The sequence below is a fragment of the Amia ocellicauda genome, chromosome 14 (assembly GCF_036373705.1).
Source record: "Amia ocellicauda isolate fAmiCal2 chromosome 14, fAmiCal2.hap1, whole genome shotgun sequence".
Classification (NCBI taxonomy): Eukaryota; Metazoa; Chordata; class Actinopteri; order Amiiformes; family Amiidae; genus Amia; species Amia ocellicauda.
Window position 1 is genome coordinate 14,721,369 of NC_089863.1, and position 21,030 is coordinate 14,742,398.

Below are 21,030 nucleotides of genomic sequence, written 5' to 3' on the forward strand. Positions count from 1 at the left end.
TTTGACCCTCACCTACCGCTGTCTTGACCACAATGCACCAAGTTACCTTCAGTCACTCGTCTCTCCATACATCCCCTCCTTCTCATCCCTGGCCCCTAAGTGGTGGAATGACCTGCCCACCGAAGTCAAAACAGCAGAGTCCTTGACCTCATTCCGGCGCTTACTCAAGACGCATGTCTTCCGACAGCACTTGTAATATTAGTCCTCTATCCCTGCTAGATAGCACTTCAGCTTATTATGCTATTCGCGTTCTTGATTGTTCTCCTCCTTGCTCCCTTTCCCGTAGCCCTCGTCTGTAACCCTACATCTTGACAGCACTTAGCTTTCACTAACTGTTCACTTACTGTACTTGTGTAAATTGTAAATTGGAATCTGTAAAATGTATTTTGAATTGCTATGTTTTAGCTAAGTTGAATTTGTAATGATTGATGCCTTCTTCTGTATTTTTGCACTTATGTTGTAAGTCGCCCTGGATAAGGGTGTCTGCCAAGAAATAATAATAATAATAATAATAATAATAATAATAATAATAATAATAATAATAATAATAAAAGAGGTTAATTTATAAAAGGAAGATTAAATAATACACCTTGTAGGTGTGCCATGGATAAGGGGAGTAAATGGAAACATCTTGGGGAGGCCTTTATCCAGAAGTGGAATATATATATATATATCGTTAGGAAAACCCATATATGGTTAAACCGAGGAAAATTAAAGCATATGTAATGTTTAATATAAGGGGGGTTTGTACGATGTATCAAGCCCAAATTGCTGGAGAAAACTGGTTCTTATCAGACTCTGTTCCTCTGGGTATCAGGGTTGCACTATGGCACAGCAAGGTCACGAGACAGTGACCTTGTTTACACAGACACACAGGGAAAGAAATGCAGTTTGTCAATATGCTATGACCTTTGGATCTCAACCCAAATGAACACCTATGGAAGATTATGGACAACGTGCTCCATCATCAAAACACCAAATGAGGGAATACTTTTTGAAGATTTCAGAGACTCATAGAATCTGTGCCAAGAGCATTGAAGCTGTTTTGGCAGCTTACTGAGACACTTTATGTTTTATTTATTTATTTATTGATTTATTTGTCACTCATCTGTATATATATATATATATATAGTAAAAAAACATTGACCAATCAGTGTACTGGAGGTGCATTCAATTACTGATCCAGCCTCCATTTGAACACTACAGTAAGTTTGTATTGCAATGACAGGGTTAATAAAACCAGTACAAGATCTGTTGACCTATCCCTCTTCCCAGTGTGGATTGTAATAGGGAAGCTTAATAGGTGCTGACTGGTCACTTGGATTTGCACTGCATGGAGAGGGTTTATATATACACAATAAACACTAACTTTCCACTCATCTCTCTACTCAACATGGATTGCAATGGATTGATGTCACAGAGGGTGTCAGGGATTCTGTTTGTCTCTTTACTAGTTTGGGTTCAGTGTTCACTGACACCCTTGACACACACAGTAAGATCCAGTTGTTCATCTCTCTAATCAACCTAGAAGTTACACACATTGGGGGTGGGGTGGGAGGTTAATCAAAGATACTGTCCAGATCTCTGCTGGCCTTCAAAGGCTCTGTAAACTTGGTCCATATCACCATACTACTGTAGGGAGTGGTCAAGGACCCCTTATAATCGCAGGACTTGCTACGGTTCACTCCATCCAGATGATTGTTCATAGAGGGAGAATCTGAAAGGGTCTTTTATCACCTGACAGAACAGAGATTCTCTCAGGAACAGACACAGAGACACACCCCAGCTAACAGCATAGTATCTTATTAACAGCAACATTAAATACAGGTAACAATCAATTTGTAATAAACACACAGACAAGATCTGTGGTTCCCAACTCAGACCCTGGGTACCCATGGCCTTGCTGTTTTCTGTTCCAGCTGAGCTTTCAATTATACAAATTAATGGCTTACCAATCATTGATCCCCCACCCCCAAGTTATGGTGTTGTATCCTTTCTTCAGATTGACCACATACATATGAGATGTACAGAGAGAGAATCTTACTATAGACACACCGAATGCCTACCTGGACTGGGCGTTAGACCTACATATTTACATCATAGACATACATCTTTATCTTTCACATTCAAATCAAAAATGTGTGAAAAAATACTGTAAAATAAGAATGCTTTCAAAAATAGACATCTTAATGGATTATATTTATCATTAACTAAATGCAAAGTGAGTGAATAGAAGACAAATCTACATCAAATCCATATTTGGTGTGTCCACCCTTTGCCTTCAAAACAGCATAACTTCTTCTAGGTTCACTTGCACACAGTTTTTGAAGGAACTCTGCAGGTAGGTTGGCCCAAACATCTTGGAGAACTAACCACAGTTATTCTGTGGATTTAGGCAGTTGCTTCTCTCTCTTCATGTTCTCCCAGACCGACCGATGGTGTTGAGATCAGGGCTCTGTGGGCGCCATACCATCACTTCCAGGACTCCTTGTTCTTCTTTACGGTGAAGATAGTTCTTAATAACTGTTGCTGTATGTTTGGGGTCATGGTCATGCGTCAGAATGAATTTGGAGCCAATCAGTTGCCTCCCTGATGGTATTGCATGATGGATAATTATCTGCCTCAACTTCTCAGCATTGAGGAGACCATTAATTCTGACCAAATCCCCAACTCCATTTGCAGAAATGTAGCCCCAAACTTGCAAGGAACCTCCACTGTACTTCACTGTTGCCTGCGGTGAGCAAACTGCCTTCTGCTACAGCAAAATATTTCAAATTGTGACTCGTCAGTCCAGAGCACCTGCTGACATTTTTTTGCAGCCCAGTTCCTTTGTTTTCATGAATAGATGAGTCACTTGGCCTTGTTGTCATGTCGGAGGTATGGCTTTTTGGCCGCAAGTCTTCCATGAAGGCCACTTCTGACCACAGTCCTCCGGACCAGGGTCCCACTGTTTTCTGCCAATTCTGAGCTGATGGCACAGCTGGTCATCTTCTGATTGTGAAGGGAAGTAAGCATGATGTGTCTTTCATCTGCTGCAGTAGGTTTCCTTGGCTGACCACTGTGTCTATGGTCCTCAATGTTGCATGTTTCTTTGTGCTTCTTCAAAAGAGCTAGGACCACACATCTGGAAACCCCTGTCTGCCTTGAACTTTCTGCCTGGGAGAGACCTTGCTGATGCAGTATAACTACCGTGTGTCTTGTTGCTTGTTGCTTGTTGTCTTGCCATGGTGTAGGACTTTTGACAGTAAACTGTCTTCAGCAGCCTCACCTTGTTTTATTCTTCCTAGAAAGCTGTCTCTGTTTCAGTTTGTGATATTGTCACATTGAAATACTGTGGGCTGATAAATCTGAGAAAATAAATCAATGTATAGTATAAAACAATAGAATAAATGTGGGTCAGGGTATAGAAGGTTCTTTTGTATCATGGGTAGGAGGGAGTCTATGTAGCCTATAGAGGTAATGTCTTACAGCACACCTGACCGTGCAGGCTGCCAATGAAATGGGGAGGTTATTCCCCAAGATCAGATCAGATTGTTGAAAAGAATCAGAACTGTGGACTACAGGCCAGTGCTTCTACTGGTGAGAGTGATCCTTTCGTTTTTTCACACCTGCCTAAAACTTTTGCACAGTACTGTATATAATACATACATATATATTATTATTATTATTATTATTATTATTATTATTATTATTATTATTATTATTATTATTATTATTATTATCATAATTAGTAGTAGTAGTAGTTGATATGGCAGCTTTCTATAATACAAAGTTTACAAATAATGAGTTTCTGATGAGTGCTTCTGTGAGAATACAGAGAGTAGTACTAAACTGGAAAGCTAAATAAACCATCCAACCAACAAATAAATGAAACAGCAGAAAGTAAGTGATAATATCCAGGGAAAGGGTTGTCTAAGTGACTAAGTATAAGTTAAATAGTCTTGGAAACTTAACTTCACATCAGTTAAGCAGGCCGTGTTTTGGGATCTCCAGAAATCCTGGAGATCTTTTGGAACAAAAGCCTGAATAACCTTCAACAACCTCCTTATTTCAAGAGTTCCCCTTCATTTAAACAATATTTTGATTTGCTTATATAATGTGCAGGGCAATTAATTAAGATGAAGTAACATTACTATTCTACATTTAATTGATCAAATAATGTTGATAATGAGGTTGAATGTTATTATTATTATTATTATTATTATTATTATTATTATTATTATTATTATTATTCCCTAACAAGCCTGGACACTTTTTGTCTTTCAGGTCCTGCTAGAGTTAAATATATTTTGTTTAAATTTAGTGTACTATTGTTTTCTTAGTTTTTTTACTGTGTTGCACAAAATGTGTCAGCATCATCGTCTTGCCCAACAACAGTTGGCACAGTTGAGATAAGAGCCGAACAAATATCCTTATCAATCTGGTCTTCCTTTGGAATTTATGATATCTATGTGCTATTTTAAATTGTATTGTTTAGTCATGTTGCGGTAGGGGGTTCTTAGTCAAATGACAGTAGACAAGTAATTTTACAATACTAGTTTGTAACAGAAATAACAGTATAGTCAAGTTATAATAAGATGGTGTATAATTTTATAAGTTACTTGGGTTCATTTGATGGACTATTGTTATTGTATAGTTGGATTCTTGTGTTACAATTGCGGGCTATGGATAAAGTTATTGTAGATGCACTAGTTAGTATCATATTGTTGAAGCATCAATGTAAGTATTAGTATAATCAATTACTACCCCACAAGAACAAGCTCTTATTGTTGCTGGTGTTGAGCAAGATGCTTATTCAACGATGGTAATACACCTTATGCAATGCCACTTCATAAAATGGAATAAAATTAATTAAATTAAAACACATTTGTTTAATCATCAATGCCTTCAATTCAATAAAGACACACAGAAAACTCACACCTCAAGAAGAAAAGCAAAAAGGTGCCAAGACAATAATAATATATAGTAGAAAGTGTTTTCTTACAAATTAATTAAACTGCAATAGGGTAAGCTAGTATGCCACTGATTTGATTTGGTTTAGCCCTTAATTAGGACTGTATTTTGCATATTCTTGATGTTGTAGTATTATGTCTTGTGATATATTTCTGAGAGTTGTATAACTAGCATGTGAAATATATTATTAGTATGTAACTAATAAATAAACGTATAAAAATAATCATGTTACAATAGCGGATGAAGTAAAAGTGGTAAGACATTTATATCAAGGTGCTCTTTATCAATGTTAAATACATGTTTTATGAATGTGTAATAAACATTGGAATTACATTGTACTACAAATACCTTATAGATGAACTGTTACGGTGTAGTAATAAGCATGCTAGTTTACTTGGATATGGTAAAGTATAAGCCAAAGATATCCCCTTTAAAAATGTATTATATGCGTTATATGCATGATGTTATACTTCAGACTTCACCACTATGTTGGTTTGCTCAATCCTTAACATCTGCCCACCATCAGAGTATTCATCTCAATAATGTATCCATTGCTAGTAATACAATGTATACCCTTTGCAAATGTATGGAAGGGAATGTATTGGAATGTGTTGTCCAATTAATGTATATATGTAAAATATCCAGGAGGGCAAATTAGTATGTTTGAATGTTCTTGTTTGTATTATATTGTCTTTGAAATTGTCCAATCATAATCATAACCATAATAATACATAATAATCTACAGATTTAGGCTGCATTTTAATCACAGTTTTCCTATCCACAACCTTTTCTAGCTGGCATAGAAAGTCATGGATGTTTCTATAGTATTTTCTCCCTTCAGGAAGTTCATTTAATACATTTTTACACATATGTGCAAGAGACACACACCATGCAAATGCTGTGGAGTTCTCAATTGCAATAATGGCAGGTCTTTAATAGAAATAATAAAAGCACCCCAGCTAACCAGTAGAGAACATAGCTTTGTTTTGTGTCAGATCCAAAAGCCAATGAAAAGTGTTAGTGCTGCATTTGAAGTCTGTGATGCTTTCTTAAAGGACAATGAAGTGCCTTAATTGCTATATGTAAACATATGAAATATATTAAGCACTTACAAATAGATATGAGAAGATTAGTACTGTACATTAAAGTGCTTATGTTCCTACAGGGGACTATTTAGTGCAGAACAGTGAGGTGGAAACACATTCAATTATAGGGGGTGCAGGGAAAGTAAAGTAGAATATAAATTACAGAATATGGGGCTGTAGCAGCAATGAAAGGAAAGTTGTCCCAGTCAGTAACAGTAAAAATAATAATAATAATAATAATAATAATAATAATAATAATAATAATAATAATAATAATAATAATAATAATAATAATACACACACATACATACACACACACACACACACACACACACACACACACACACACACACACACATACACAATGTCAATGAAAGGACAGGCAAAAGGTGTCCAGACACAACCAAATGCAGAAAAAGCGTAAATAATTATAATATGAATACAAATAAGAATGACAAAAATACAGTAGAATAGTGATGTTGAAGACAGAATTCTGTAGACAATTAAACTTGCAAGCTCATCTAAAGACAGTGGGCAATATTATATTCCAAGAGTACAGTCACGGTAAAATAGGGAATATAGTAAGAGTCCAGTACCAGGGTCAAGTCATTATGAGTATGGGATATAAATAACATTCCTGTTTGGTTGTTGTGTGCATGTGTAATATGTGACTGTAGGTGAGGGCTTTTGAGTGCTTCTCAGATCTATTTATAATCTAGTCATGTCCAGTCTGTAAATTCCCATAATCCACCACATCTCTCTCTTTATGTTTCCCTTTCAAATCTACAGATGTACTGTGGAGCTCAATTCAATTAGTGACTAAATTATGCTCACTGTAGTCTGAATTTACTTTTTACATCTGTATTAAACATCTATACCTTGACCTCCATTGCAGTGGGGCAATCTACCCAGGCATTTTGGTTGGGTTAAAGAGAGTTCTGATGTCGAAACACATCTTCGACGGGTAAATTAAATAATTAAATAAATAATCAAACAAACAATTTAATAGTTTCAATATATGGATACAAATCACACTAGTAGTTTAATAAGAATGTAACACATATGGGCAGAGTAAAATTAATGTTCCAGAGAGAGGGAAGAATGCAGAAACAAATGTCAAGTCATCATGACACTTATGAAAATGCATTGTGTGGGGGTGTGTGTGTGTGTGTGTGTGTGTGTGTGTGTGTGTGTGTGTGTGTGTGTGTGTGTGAGTGTGTGTGCATGTGTGTGTGTGACATCTGTGGACTGTGGGCGTGTCAGTGGGAGTCTCTCTATTATAGAGTGTGACAGTGAGGTCTATTTAAGTGCAGTGTCTCCAGTGGGGTCCAGTAGAGTGGGAGAGAGTCAGTCCTGTGTCCAGTAGTTGGTGAGAGGTAGATCAGTTCTGTTGTCCAGTGAGAGTCAAGATGCTTTTTCTGCAGTTGCTGTTCCTTGTCCTGGCCCTGAACACCTATGAAGGTAAGATGAGTAAATCAATGAATATCATAGTGACAGGAATTAATTCAAAATAATAAATGAGAAACTGGGGAAATAGGGAGATATAGATTAATCTAAAGAAATGTTGTACTGGGAGAGATGTTAATGATGATGAAGTTGAACAATAATGATGATGATGATAATACAAATAACAGTAATAATGACTAGAATAGTTGTAATAATAATAATACTGCATTAATAGACACAACAATAAACAATAATAGTACTAAAATAATACATTTACATAATTGTATATACTGTATATATATATATATATATATATATATATATATATATATATATATATATATATATACACACACATCTCTTCCCTGCAGTTCCCATGTGCTGATGGTTCACCCAGTGGCCCCCAGGCTGTGACAGGGAGTTACATATTTTGTTTGGGAGAGAGACAGTGATTTTGCAGGACAATATGTTTCTCGTTTCTTTGTATTTATTGCAGTGTAGGAGGAAGTGCATCTCTGTCTCACAGTGATCACACAGCCTATTTTCCCTGGGCAGGCTGTGGTTACTGTTACTGAGCCTGTACTTGGTCAGGATTTGCCTTTGTCTTAAATCTTTGAGCTTGGTTAAGCATTTTGCCAGGATATATATTTTGCAGTCTCTCTCTCTCTCCCTCTCCCTCTTCATCTCTCCCTTCCTCTCTCTGTTTTTATATATCTCAGAGTAATGTAAACATATTGTAGGGCCCAGTGCACTCAGTGGAGTGTGTGTGATTGTGTCTGTATCAAAGATGAGTTGCTTATCCTCTTCTCCCACCCCCATCATCCCTCTATGTCTATCTGCCTTACTCTTTCCCTAGTGTCCAGTATCAGTGGGAATGGCGTGGAAACAAACACTGATTGGAACTGGGTTGTGGGGATCAAAGTGGGCTCACACGTTTACCCAGGTGTCCTGGTGCGTGAAAACTGGGTTCTGACATCAAAACACATCTTTGATGGGTCAGTGGGGTCATCGGACCAAACCTCCTAATTTTCCTACACCGGTACTGCACAGCTATGCCTGTGCTGCTGCAAACACTAACCAAACAATTATTAACGTGTTTTTATGTTTGTGTCTTGGTGTGTTGCCTTTCTCTTCATAGGGTGGCAATGGACAGTGTTAGTGTTTCACCATTTAACCCACATCTGCCAAAAGGCAAAGGTGTACGAGTCATAAACTTCAGTGATCATAGATACGACCTTGCCCTTCTGCAACTGGAGAGTGAACTCAATGTGGTTCCCATCATCCTTCCCAAAACCGCGATGCCTGATGCAAAAGCTGCCACCATGTGCCATGTGGGTTCCTGGAATGCCAAACAGCCAGGTAACTAACAGCAATTCAGATTGAGATAACATACACTACAACAGGGGGGTCAAACTCCTCTCCAAGAGGGATGGAGGGCCTTGTGGTTTGTGTTCCAGCCCACCTCTCAGATCCTTAAGGTCCTTAACTGGATGGATTTCAAAATGCTCTACAGAATCTAAGAATGTTGTGTGGGATGAAAATTTTGAGTCTATTATGTCTATTATTTATATTATGCCTATAAATGGATAGTAACTAACCATAAAAAAAAAAAAAAATATATATATATATATATATATATATATATATATACAGCTCTGGAAAAAAGTAAGAGACCACTGCAAAATTATCAGTTTCTCTGGTTTTAGTATTTATAGGTATGTGTTTGGGTAAAATGACAACATTTCTCCCAAATTCCTAATAAAAATATGAATGGAATGGCATGGCTGCCATACATGTAGAGATGTGCAGTGGTCTCTTAATTTTTTCCAGAGCTATATATATATATATATATATATATATATATATATATATATATATATATAGTAAGAAAATAATGACACGTTAACTGAGTAAATGAGAGCTCCTGTTGGAACAAAAAACATACTAAACACTGGGGACCTCCAGGAGTTTGACACCCCCTGCACTACACTATAACTAAAACCAAACATAAAACAATAGCATGTATGAAATAGTGATTTCATTACAGGTAACTGAATCCTTCATACAGAGAATGACCAGTATTTGCACAGCCTCTGACGGATTTTTTTTTTTATAATATTCCAGGCTGGAAGACACTGTCTGATAAAACTTACAAAAGGAGAAGTTGTGAAATTTCAAAATATTTACAATGCAGCCCTATAGTTCTTTGTCTCGCAGTTTCAGCTGTGATACTTTAAATCAAGCTTTGTAAACTCCTGTTGATGTGACATCATAACATTTCAAAGTGGGTTCTCAGAAGGCGTCACTGGCAGGCCAACCTGTGTTTAGCTCGATGAACACATTTGTCTCACTGGAGATATATTTGATTATGTTTACGTTCATTTAGGACAAAAATCTTTCAATTTAGATATTTGAATTTGCAGCTTCTGCACCAGAGCTGGGAAGCCACTGGTAACTATGTCATTATTATTATTATTTATTTATTGGCAGATGACCTTTTCCAGGGCGAATAAAATATTACAAATTCAGAATTACATAATACAAAGCAATTCAGAGCATAATACATTGTAGAAATTCAAATTTACACAAGTGAAAACAATAAATGAGGTCTTACATCCTGGAAAGTAAAAGATAATTGCAGTCAAGATGTCAGGTCACATTCAAAGGAGCAAAGGGGAAATCAATAATATGAGTTCTAGTAGTGCAAGAAGCATGATAAAACATAAAGTGATATCTTACAGGAGAGTAAAGGACTAATATTACAAGTATTGATGTGTCTTGAGTAAGCGCTGGAAGGAGGTCAAGGACTCTGCTGTTTTGACTTCAGTGGGAGGGTCGTTCCACCATTTAGGGGCCAGGGATGAGAAGGAGCGGCTCTGGAGGAAGGAGAGAGGAGGCAGAGTTAGTCTTCTGGCACTGGAGGAGCGCAGTGGTCTGGAAGGGATGTATGGAGAGATGAGTGTCTGAAGGTAACTTGGTGCAGTGTGGTCAAGACAGCGGTAGGTGAGAGTCAATGTCTTGAACTGAATGCGTGCCGCTATCGGGAGCCAGTGGAGGGAGCGGAGCAGTGGAGTAGCGTGTGCGAATCGTGACAGAGAGACACCAGACGAGCCGCAGAGTTCTGGATGAGCTGGAGCGGCGGGTAGTGGACACAGGCAGGCCGGCCAGGAGGGAGTTGCAGTAGTCCAGTCCAGAGGACCAGTGACTGGACGAGCAGCTGAGTTGAGTAGTCGGTGAGAAAGGGATGGATCCTGCGTATGTTGCTCAGGAAGAATCTACAGGTGCGTGTTAGTGTGGTGATGTGCTGGGTGTAGGAGAGCGCAGGATCGAGGGTGACTCCTAGATTTTTAGCGGAAGAAGAAGGAGAGACTGTCGTGGATTCCAAGGGAATTGAGATGGATAGATCAGCAAAAGGAGAGGTTGGAGAGGTTGAGCTTGAGGTGGTGTGAGTGTATCCAGGCAGAGATAGCAGACAAGCAGGAAGAAATGCGAGAGGGGGTGAGAGGGTCAGAAGAGGGAAAAGACAGGAAGATTTGGGCATCATCAGCGTAGAAGTGGTAGGAGAAACCATGGGATGCGATGAGGGGGCCCAGGGAGCGAGTGTAGAGAGAGAATAGGAGGGGACCCAGGACGAAGCCTTGAGGTACACCTGTGAGGAGAGGTTGTTAGGAACCACAATCCCATTTACAGTATATTAATAAACCTTTATAAGGTCTGATTTATCATTCATCATTTGACAGCTCCCTACAAACTATTTTGTTTATTTCATTTTATCTTATTAAGTGTTTTTGGTAATTTATGAATGGGATTATTATTGGTTGCTAACTGTTTTATAAACTATTTACTAATCATTTATTAATGACACCATAATATAAAACCCAAATATGTACAGGTTCTTTCTTGTACATTTCTTTCACTCTAGGGCAATATACTTCAGCACAGTACTCTGTAACATGCTATAACAGTGTTAGTGCTGTAACATGGGGGGTGCACGTGGAATGATTCAGTGTAAGTACCTGGATGTCCAGTGCTGGATTCAGTCACCAGTTCTGATACCTAAGCACACTAAAGCTTAGGCCTCTTATTATGATGGGGTAAATGCTTTACTATGTTTTTTAGTTTTTCAGTGCAACTTTACAAATGTCTACATACAAACCTTTTACATGTATTATTCTCATTGTTCTTTGTGCAAGAATAATACTTGTCTAATTAAGAGCAATTGGATCCTTGATGGGTGAAGGGAATTCAAATGACCCCTTAATTAGTGAGTTTTACAAAAAGATGTATGGATCGGAAACAAAGGGAAGCGTTTTCCATGTCTTAATTAATTGATGATTTTAGAGATGACCTATAACAATTTGCAGGACTGGGTCTCCACAGGACCAGGTTTGGACCCCACCTCTGCTATAACACAATAAACTTTTTTTGTAGCAGTACGCAGAACCCTATACTGTCACCACACCACACGGTTACACAGCTGACTATCACAGTATGCTACAGTTTGGTACAACAAACAATATATTTATTTATGTTTTTCATAAGGTTTGAGCTGGAGAGCTGTAAGTGCCAGAGTGCGTCTTGTGGATAACAAAAGATGCAATACATTTAAGCCAGATCAACACACGTTCTGTGCCAGTGCCAATGTCACAGACACCACATTCTGCCAGGTAAGTCTGAAACTGCAGAATATTCTAGTTTGAGCATTCAGTTTGAATCCAGGAAGCAGTTTATTATGGAGGGAATCTGTATTACTTAATCTTGCTCTCTCTCTATATATATATTGTAACTGACCCTCATAATTTCATTCCTGTCATGTCATTTCCATTTATTACTGTCAGACTCTCTCTGTCTCTCTGTATATCATAACTGACACTGATAATTTCATTCCTGTCATGTCATTTCCATTTATTACTGTCAGACTCTCTCTCCCTCTCTCTATCTCTCTCTCTGTCTGTGTGTTGTCAAACCCTGTCCTGGTGTGTTTACTACTGAAATACTGAAGGGTTCTCCCCCCCCCTCTCTTTTCAGGGTGACTCTGGTGGCCCACTGTACTGTGAAGTGAATAAAGAATGGGTCCTGTTCGGTGTGGCTTCTCGAGGTGTATGCAATAATCCCAGCATTCCAACAATCTTCAGCTCTGTCTATGACCAGCTTAAGTGGCTTGATTGCCAAACTGAAAAGAATGACTGAGGTCGGGACAGAGCGCCCCCTGCCTGACTGGCTGGCTGGCTTATTGCTTAGCTCGTATAAATCACAAACTGCAGGAAACAGAGTGGAGAGAGAGGATGGGAGGGAGAAAAATGAAAGAGAGAGAGAGAGAGAGAGAGAGAGAGAGAGAGAGAGGAGATATCACACAAACCCTCGGAAGTCAACACCCTTTACTGCAGAAGAGAAATTGCGGCCTATATGCAGAGGAGAAATACATATACATTTTTTATTTTGCCTTTATTCTATCTATGTCTACTCTCCCTATAATCCTCACCACCTCTCCCCCTCTGTCTATGTTGTGAGTCTACTCTTGGCTCTGCTCTGCTATGAGAGATCAGTTGTACTGTGACTCTGCTGAACAGCTCAATAAAACCGCAAAGCATTCAAACACCTGGTCTGGGGCTGAACTTCTGTACTGATCCATTAGCTGACTGATTGTGTATGGTACACAATATTGTTTGGGAAATAATGGTTGTGAACAGGGCCCAGAATACCAAAGACATAAATAAAAACATGTACAAAAAAGAAAAAAAATACAACTGAGCATTTTGGCGCTGCACCCAATATGCCAAATACAAGCGGAGAGACTGAGATGTAACATGAGCGCCCCTATAAAGTGAACCAGTGGCAGATGAGGCACAGGTTACAGCAGTGCTGCTGATGCGAGAGAACTGAGGAGTAGAGATGGCATCTTTTAAAAGAGAGTGCAGAAAATAAGACCAGGACAAGAAGGCGCAAGGTAGAGGCATGTATCAGATGTTAGTCATTATTTCAACTTACCTGTTGTGTCAAGTGATGCTTCTGTGTGACCTCTATGCATGCAACAAGCCAGCCAACTGATTTGCAATCGGAATCAGTATTGCTTTATAATTAACAACATACCATGTAAGCAGATAAATAGCCAACCAAATGTTATGGAGCAATGACAGAAATATTGACCTGCTGAATACTTCTAAATGCTGCTGCAATGTGATAAAATGTAAATATGTGACCCTGCACCACAAAACCAGTCAGAAACATGCTCATTTCCACATGTAAGCACACAGTTTATGTGCAAACGCTATTGTCTGAATAATATATCCTGAAATGGTCACATTTTAAAAGTACATGGTAACTGGTGCATTTATTGTGGGTTTCAGGGTAAAATAAGTTGCTGATGGACGTTTCATGGTAAATGGCAATGCGTAATGCTTTTGTTTCCTATTATCATTATGCTCTCTGTTGTGGGTCTGTTGTACTCTGTTCTGCTGTATATTGTGTTGTAATCTAAACTTTATCAAACTTCTATTCATGGCTGTAGCTCTATCAGTGACATGGAAAATCACTTGGTAAATCATTAAACACTGGTATTAAACAAAGGCGCAATGCACAAGACCCTTTTCCCTTTGCATGGCTGCGGGTAAACAGCTCATCTCTAGTGCAATAAACTAACAGCATGTAAACCCGACAGGGAGAGGGGCATTTAATCTATGACTCGAGTATAGTGTCATAGTGAGGTCAGAACACAAGTGTCAGGGATATGTGTGCTACATTTCATTTCATATTCATATGATGGATATAAGTGTATATTGTTGAGGAGTTTATGAAGAGAATGTCACTGGAATTTTAACAAACCTTTTGTATTTTATTATTTATATATATATATATATATAATTATTATTATTATTTCATAGCAGACACCTTTATCCAGAGCACTAAAAGTGCAATACAGTCTAGAATTACAGATCAAAGTATAGTGTATGACAAAAAGTAGATAAAGTGTAATTTAACAGTTTAAAATGTCATAACTTTTTGAAATATGAACATACCTTAATAAACTATATATAAGGCATTAATCCAGCTCAATCAGATGAAGTAATAAACACATTTTTGAAAATATTGGCAATGAGATGGTTTTGTGGTGGAGTACTGCAGTTGCCAATGAAATGATGATAATTATTAGCTAGTAGTTTACTACTACAGTAGTAGTGTGCACAAGTGCAATAGAGTATTTATGGTGTGGGTGTTTTTTTTATTATTGTTATTTCATTGTGCACAGTGTACTATTTACATTTGTATGTATTACTAAATCTATGTCAGTGTACGTTAAAGTGCAATACATGTTCTGTGATACTATTTAAATGTTTGTCTCTCTTAGTTTTACCTAAATATTTTCTCTCTGCCATAAAGATAGGCACCACTAAAACAGCCTGAATGTGAGATACCAAGATCAGAAAAACATTTAAACTGTGTTACTGTTGAAACCAGAAGCAACAAAGGGCCCCAGTATGTTATTTTTGTTGAATCTCCTTTATATGACACAGAAGACTTTTCTTACTTTAAAATATTAAATTATTTGAGTAATTGAGAGCTCCTCAATGAACAAAAACATACAAAACACTTTGGACCTCAATGTTTATGTTCATTTAAAAAGTATCTTTTAATGTAGACCTTTGTATTTACAAAAGGATAAACCAAACTCCTCATACTGCATGCAGAGCTGAATTAGGCCGCTACCCGCTGCTTGTATACATCCAGAAGAGAGCACTTAAGTTCTGGACGCACCTGTAGGCGAGCACCCCGGACTCGCTGCGGCACAAGGCCCTGAAACCCCAAGAGCTGGGCCCAGAGAAGATTCCCCTCCATCAGCTGGCCCTGAAGCACACGACTCAGATCCCTTCCAATACAGCACAGCTTCAGACCACATAAATTAACTAAGTGTCTACCTGTATGCATTTCTACTTGCAGAGGTGTCAATGTAGACTGACCAATATGACAAAATGCATATAAACAAGAAGTATATAGAGTGAAATCAGTACCAGCATGAATTACTCTGTTTGTAATCATTGATTTTAGATCACAATTATCCTAACCTGACTTGTTTTCTCAACTGGTTAGCAATTCATTAGGCAGAATATTTTCACACTGAAAGCTTCTGATAGATGCATAGAAAAAAGTTAATGAAGAATAATTAAGTGACAATAAGAGTAACTCAATGAGAAAACATCAGAGTGCTACAGTCATGCACAAATTGAGGGTTGTAGTGCAGGTACAGTGGCTGTGTTACAAGATAAGGCCTAAAGCACATCCTTTGTCACAATAGAGGGTTTCAGTAAGCACTCAGTATGTCAGGTCTTATGTCAAGTCATCATGATGATGATATTAAGTGTGTGTGTGTGTGTGTGTATGTGTGTACGTGTGTGTGCGTGTGTGTGTGTGTGGGGAGGGAAAGTGGTCTATGGGTGTGTCAGTGGGTGTCTATATAAAGCCAAGTGTCTCCGGTGGGGTCCAGTAGAGTGGGGCGAGTCAGTCCTGTGTCTAGTGAGCTGCAGTAGTTGCAGTAGTTCTGTGTATCCAGTGAGGATCCAATTCAGGAAGGTTATGATGATTTTTCTGCAGATTCTGCTGCTTGTCCTGGCCCTGAATACCTATGAAGGTAAGACTAGAATTCCAATTAAATCAATTAATCCACCATCTCTCTTTCAGTTCCTCCCTCTCTCTCTCTCTATTCATACAGCTCAGAGCAGGTTAAACATATCTGAGGGCTAAATGTGGTCAGTGCAGTGTGTTAATGTTTCTGTTTAAAATATTGCTTATCCCTCTCCCCCCTTCCTCTCTCATTCTCTTTACCACCCACTAAAGTGTTCGGTGTAATGGGTCCTGGCAAAACACCCAGTAATGATTGGAACTGGGTGGTGGGAGTCGAAGTGGACTCACAAATGTACCCAGGCGTCCTGGTGACTGACCAGTGGGTTTTGACGGCTAAACACATCTTTGATCGGTCAGTGTGTTTCCTACTTTCCTTTATTTTCCTACACGTATAGGGCTAGTTGTCTCATGGGTAAGTTGTCAGACAGCTCATACCTGCTGCACTACAGGGTGCAGCCACAAAAACATTACATCAAAATGTGTGACATCTTCATTTGTAATCAACTATTTTGTAATTTCATGTATTGATCGCAAAATGTGTATATATGGTGTCCCAATATTAACGTAATAAAACTTTGTTACTTTGGGGTAACTAATCAGCTCTCTTTTCATATTTTATCTAAAAACCTACACTACATCATGTTATGTAGGTAGTTAAGGTAGGCATACAGCTAGCATAAAGTCTATTTAGGGCAGGGTTTCACATGATGTTGGAGTTAGTTGTCACATATTTTCACGTGAGACAATCAACCCCAGTGTAAGCCTGTAACAATATCAGCTGAAGAGGCAGCTAGTAGGATACATATTTAAGGCATTTGAAAATTACTTAGGTCTGATACCAAAATAAACATTTAGATGTGGCATTTGACATGAAGATGCCACTCACTGACAGACTCATATCGGTTTACAGGCTTCATAAATACCACCCAACAAAACTTACTCTTGACAGTAATTATAATAGGGGGAATGTGGGTGCTTTAAGAAAAATAGAAATAGCAGAGGCACATGTTTAGAGCATGTTAAGGTTATGGTTCCTTTTTCTAAATTTCCAGTTCCTTGATTGTTAAATACAGAGAATTCACGAACTAAACAGTAACGCTCAGATTAAAGTTTTTAATCATGAAGGAGCTTTCTGCAACTTGATTGGGCTGGTTGTCACAAGCACACACTGTCTATTTAAACTCATACTGAATTGAAAAATGAACATCTAAATACTATCAATGTGTACATTATTTTTTTCATTCATAACAGTGTTATATGATGTATGGACCGGAGACATATAAAAAGTATGACAAAGCCTGGTCTCGCCAATATACAGTACCATGGATGGGCCAGTGCTACTACTGCAAATACTGAAATATTGTTGATGTATTTTTTAATATTTGTGCATTAATTGTTTGTTGTGCTACTGTCAATAGGGTGACACTTGACAGGTGTACAATCTGGCTGTATAAGAAAGAGCTACCAGAGGGACAAGGCCTAAAAGTCAAACATCTCTGTCATTATGACTTCGACCTCGCCCTGTTACATCTGGAGAGTCAAGTCAAAGTGGTTCCCATCTTTCACCCGGAAACCATGATGCCTGATAAAGAAGCCGCAGCTAAGTGCCATGTGGCTTCCTGGGACGTTATTTCGGCAGGTAATTGAGATAACACATGATTGAACTATAACTTGGCTTAACTACTGGTTTACATGAATGTATTATGTAGCCAATATGTTCAGGATTTCCATGTATATTTCTACTCTACACTACATTGTATGCCAATACATTTTAGCACAGTACCGCATGCAGTAACACATGGGTGGACCTGGAGAGTTTCAGTGTAGGTACTTCAATAGGACACCCAGTGCTGGATCTAAGCATTAGCTCAGTACATTACAGATTAGGGTTTCAAATTCTTGTGAGATATAGGTTTTAATTCGATGGATAGTTTTTACTGATATCTACATGCAAATTCAAAGCATGTATTTTGTAAGTCGCCCTGGATAAGGGCGTCTGCCAAGAAAAAAATAATAATAATAATAATACAAAAAAAAATAAAAAAATAATAATAATAATACATGATTTGCATTTATTTTCTCAGTATTCTTTGTGTAAGAATAATACACTTCTTTGATAATGCTGTGGGTGCCTCACAGTTTAGGGCCCTGGCATGTCATAATCTGGCTCCAAGGACTCCCTAGACCACCATGGGAATCCATTTTAGTTCGTGAGCATTCAGAGAAGTCACATATCCACTTTCGTACAATTGGGTCCTTGATGGCTGAAGGGAATTCAACTACCAAATTTAATTGATTGGAAGTGTTTTTGCAAAACATGATTTGAGATTTTATGAATATAACACCTGCTAGATTGGGGCTCCACAGGATCAGGATTGGACCCCACCCCTGATTTAAACACAATACACTTATGCTGCAGCACAGCAAACCACAAGGTAGCACAGGGGACTATGCCAGCACTATGGTGCAATAAACAATCTTTGCCATGATATTTTTTGTATTTTTATCCAATTCTCTTGGGAAGCCAAATGGAAAGCTGTGAGTGTCAAGGTGAATCTTCTAGATGGCGATGAATGCAATCAAATAACCACAAGTAACCACACATTCTGTGCCAAAGCCAGTGACAAAGACACCATGTTCTGCCCTGTAAGTCTGAAACCTAAGACTTTTCTAGCATGAGTATTGTAATGGAATTTGGGAAATAGTTTATTACAAAGAGAATGTCTATCAAATTCTTTCTCTCTTTTCCTGGCTCATTGTTTAAATCCTCTCATGTAATGCGTGTCAATTACTTTCAGACACTTCATTGCTTCTCTCTCATTGTGTTGCCAAACCCTGTCCTGGTGTGTACTGTACTGAAAGATTCTCTTCTTCTCTATCTCTTTCTTTTCAGGGTGACTCTGGTGGCCCTCTGTTCTGTGAAGTGAATAAAGAATGGGTCCTGTTTGGGGTGGTCTCTCAAGGGCAGAGCAATTGCCGTCCTCCCATCATACCGACAATCTTCAGCTCTGTCTACAACCAGCTTAAGTGGATCAAATGCCAGCCTGAATAGCATGTCTGAGGTTGGGGCACAGCGCCCTCAGCTTGGCTGGCTGGCTTATTGCACTGCTCTAATTAATCACAAACTGTAGGAGATGGAGAAGTTGTGTGGTGAGAGAGAGAGAGAGAGAGAGAGAGAAGGTGGGAGAGAGAGAAGAGAGGAGAGCTAGGGAAGATGGGGTGGGGTATCAGAGGAATAGAGAAGTTCTTTATTTTGCCTTTGTTCTGTCTTTGCCCATACCTTTTTCCCTATAATCCCCACCACTTTTCTCTCCTCCTCTCTCTCTGGCGTGAGTCTGCTCTTGGCTCTGCTCTGCTATGAGAGATCAGTTGTACTGAGACTCTGCTAAAGAGATCAATAAAATTGCAAACCATTCAAACACCTGGTCTGTGGCTGCTCTTCTTTTACTGATCCACTGATAGTAGTCATAATGGCAGCTCACGTCAAAGTGACAGCCGGAAGGCCCACCTCACCTTCCGGTTACCCCCACCTTTGAACCGGAACTTCTCTCTCCTTCCCAGCAACCTCTGAGTTACCCTTTGACCCTCCCTGTCAGCCATCTTGGACGGCGGCCATCTTGTAAGGTCATAGGTCATCTTGGATGGCACCAGCCATCTTGAACGGTGGCCATCTTGTAAGGTCATAGGTCATCTGGTAAGATGGTAGCCACCTTGCTAGGGTGACATCCATCGTGGTGAGGGACCGAGGGTACCTCACCCTGCTGGTGTGGAGGTGTAATGTTTAATAGCATAAACACATATACATTTTTAAAGTTATATTGTTTTATGATACTGTTTTAGTAAATTAAAAAATAAGTTATATATATATATATATATATATATATATTAGGTTATATTGTTTTATGATACTGTTTTAGTAAATTAAAAAATAAAAGTTTTAAATACATATACATTTTTAAGGTTATATTGTTTTATGATACTGTTTAAGTAAATGAAAAGAGAATATATATATATATATTAGATGCTATTTGAGAACTGCTTGTTCAAATGATTACATCTGTTGAAACTGTGATACTGTTTTAGTAAATTAAAAAATAAAAGTTTTAAATACATATATATTAGGTTATATTGTTTTATGATACTGTTTTAGTAAATAAGAAATAATAGGAAAAGTTGTAAATACACATATATATTTTATTTTAGATTATAATGTTTGATTATACTGTTTTAGTAAATTAAAAAAATAAGAAAAATATACATTTTATATATATTTATGGTTATATTGTTTTATGATACTGTTTTAGTAAATTAAAAAAGAAAAATGAATATTTACCCAGAGTGGGATTTGAACCCACATGGACATACGTCCATGTGTTTTTAGTTTATATGTTTTATGTTTTAAGGCTTAGGATGATACTGTGTTGGCAAAATAAAAAGGTAAGAAAAAATCAATTAAGAAATGTATAGACTTACATATATTGCATGTCATTACATACAAATTTAAGCAAACACAGATAAACACACATGCCTATATCTCTTTAGTTTATATTTATCAAAAGAAACTAAAGTCAAATACACCACTTTTCTTAGAGAACAACAGTGAAATGTATAGAATTATATCTGTACATTTTGACCAGCCCTGTACTTTGTTACATTATGTTAATTATATTTGTTACATTAGTGAATGCTCAAACATAGCCTTAACATGTATCATATTTAAGAATATACTGCATTTAATTTCATTACACATACATACATATATATATGCAAACACACACACACACATATAATAATAAAAATCTTTTGTTTTATTTATCAATAGACACTAAAGACTAGTGAAGCACAGAGAGAGACACAGTGAAGCACTATTTGTGAGTACTCATATGTATAAAATTATATATATATGTATATATATAATATCATTTGTTTG

At 37.9% G+C, this 21,030-nt stretch overlaps 2 protein-coding genes across 2 annotated transcripts; both read left to right on the forward strand.

Annotated features, from left to right (window-relative positions):
* The first annotated feature begins 7,363 nt into the window (after positions 1-7,363).
* Positions 7,364-13,082, forward strand: LOC136768831 (serine protease 33). Its single transcript, XM_066723213.1, has 5 exons — positions 7,364-7,499; positions 8,341-8,479; positions 8,623-8,843; positions 12,027-12,151; positions 12,513-13,082. The coding sequence occupies exons 1-5, from the start codon at positions 7,448-7,450 to the stop codon at positions 12,672-12,674; spliced, it is 699 nt and encodes a 232-aa protein (XP_066579310.1). The 5' UTR covers positions 7,364-7,447; the 3' UTR covers positions 12,675-13,082.
* Positions 13,083-15,975: 2,893 nt separating this feature from the next.
* On the forward strand, positions 15,976-19,521 carry LOC136768832 (tryptase). The gene is made up of 5 exons (XM_066723214.1): positions 15,976-16,107; positions 16,314-16,452; positions 17,519-17,739; positions 18,625-18,746; positions 18,994-19,521. Exons 1-5 carry the CDS (start codon positions 16,053-16,055, stop codon positions 19,150-19,152), a joined length of 696 nt encoding a protein of 231 aa, XP_066579311.1. The 5' UTR covers positions 15,976-16,052; the 3' UTR covers positions 19,153-19,521.
* Positions 19,522-21,030: the final 1,509 nt, after the last annotated feature.

Bases quoted from the DNA above. Each gene is read 5' to 3' on its own strand.
- LOC136768831 (XM_066723213.1), top strand. From the start codon at position 7,448: ATGCTTTTTCTGCAGTTGCTGTTCCTTGTCCTGGCCCTGAACACCTAT. The intron at 7,500-8,340 runs GTAAGATGAGTA...CTCTTTCCCTAG, and splicing joins GGCCCTGAACACCTATGAAG to TGTCCAGTATCAGTGGGAAT. The intron at 8,480-8,622 runs GTCAGTGGGGTC...TTCTCTTCATAG, and splicing joins TCAAAACACATCTTTGATGG to GGTGGCAATGGACAGTGTTA.
- LOC136768832 (XM_066723214.1), top strand. From the start codon at position 16,053: ATGATGATTTTTCTGCAGATTCTGCTGCTTGTCCTGGCCCTGAATACC. The intron at 16,108-16,313 runs GTAAGACTAGAA...CACCCACTAAAG, and splicing joins GGCCCTGAATACCTATGAAG to TGTTCGGTGTAATGGGTCCT. The intron at 18,747-18,993 runs GTAAGTCTGAAA...CTTTCTTTTCAG, and splicing joins AAGACACCATGTTCTGCCCT to GGTGACTCTGGTGGCCCTCT.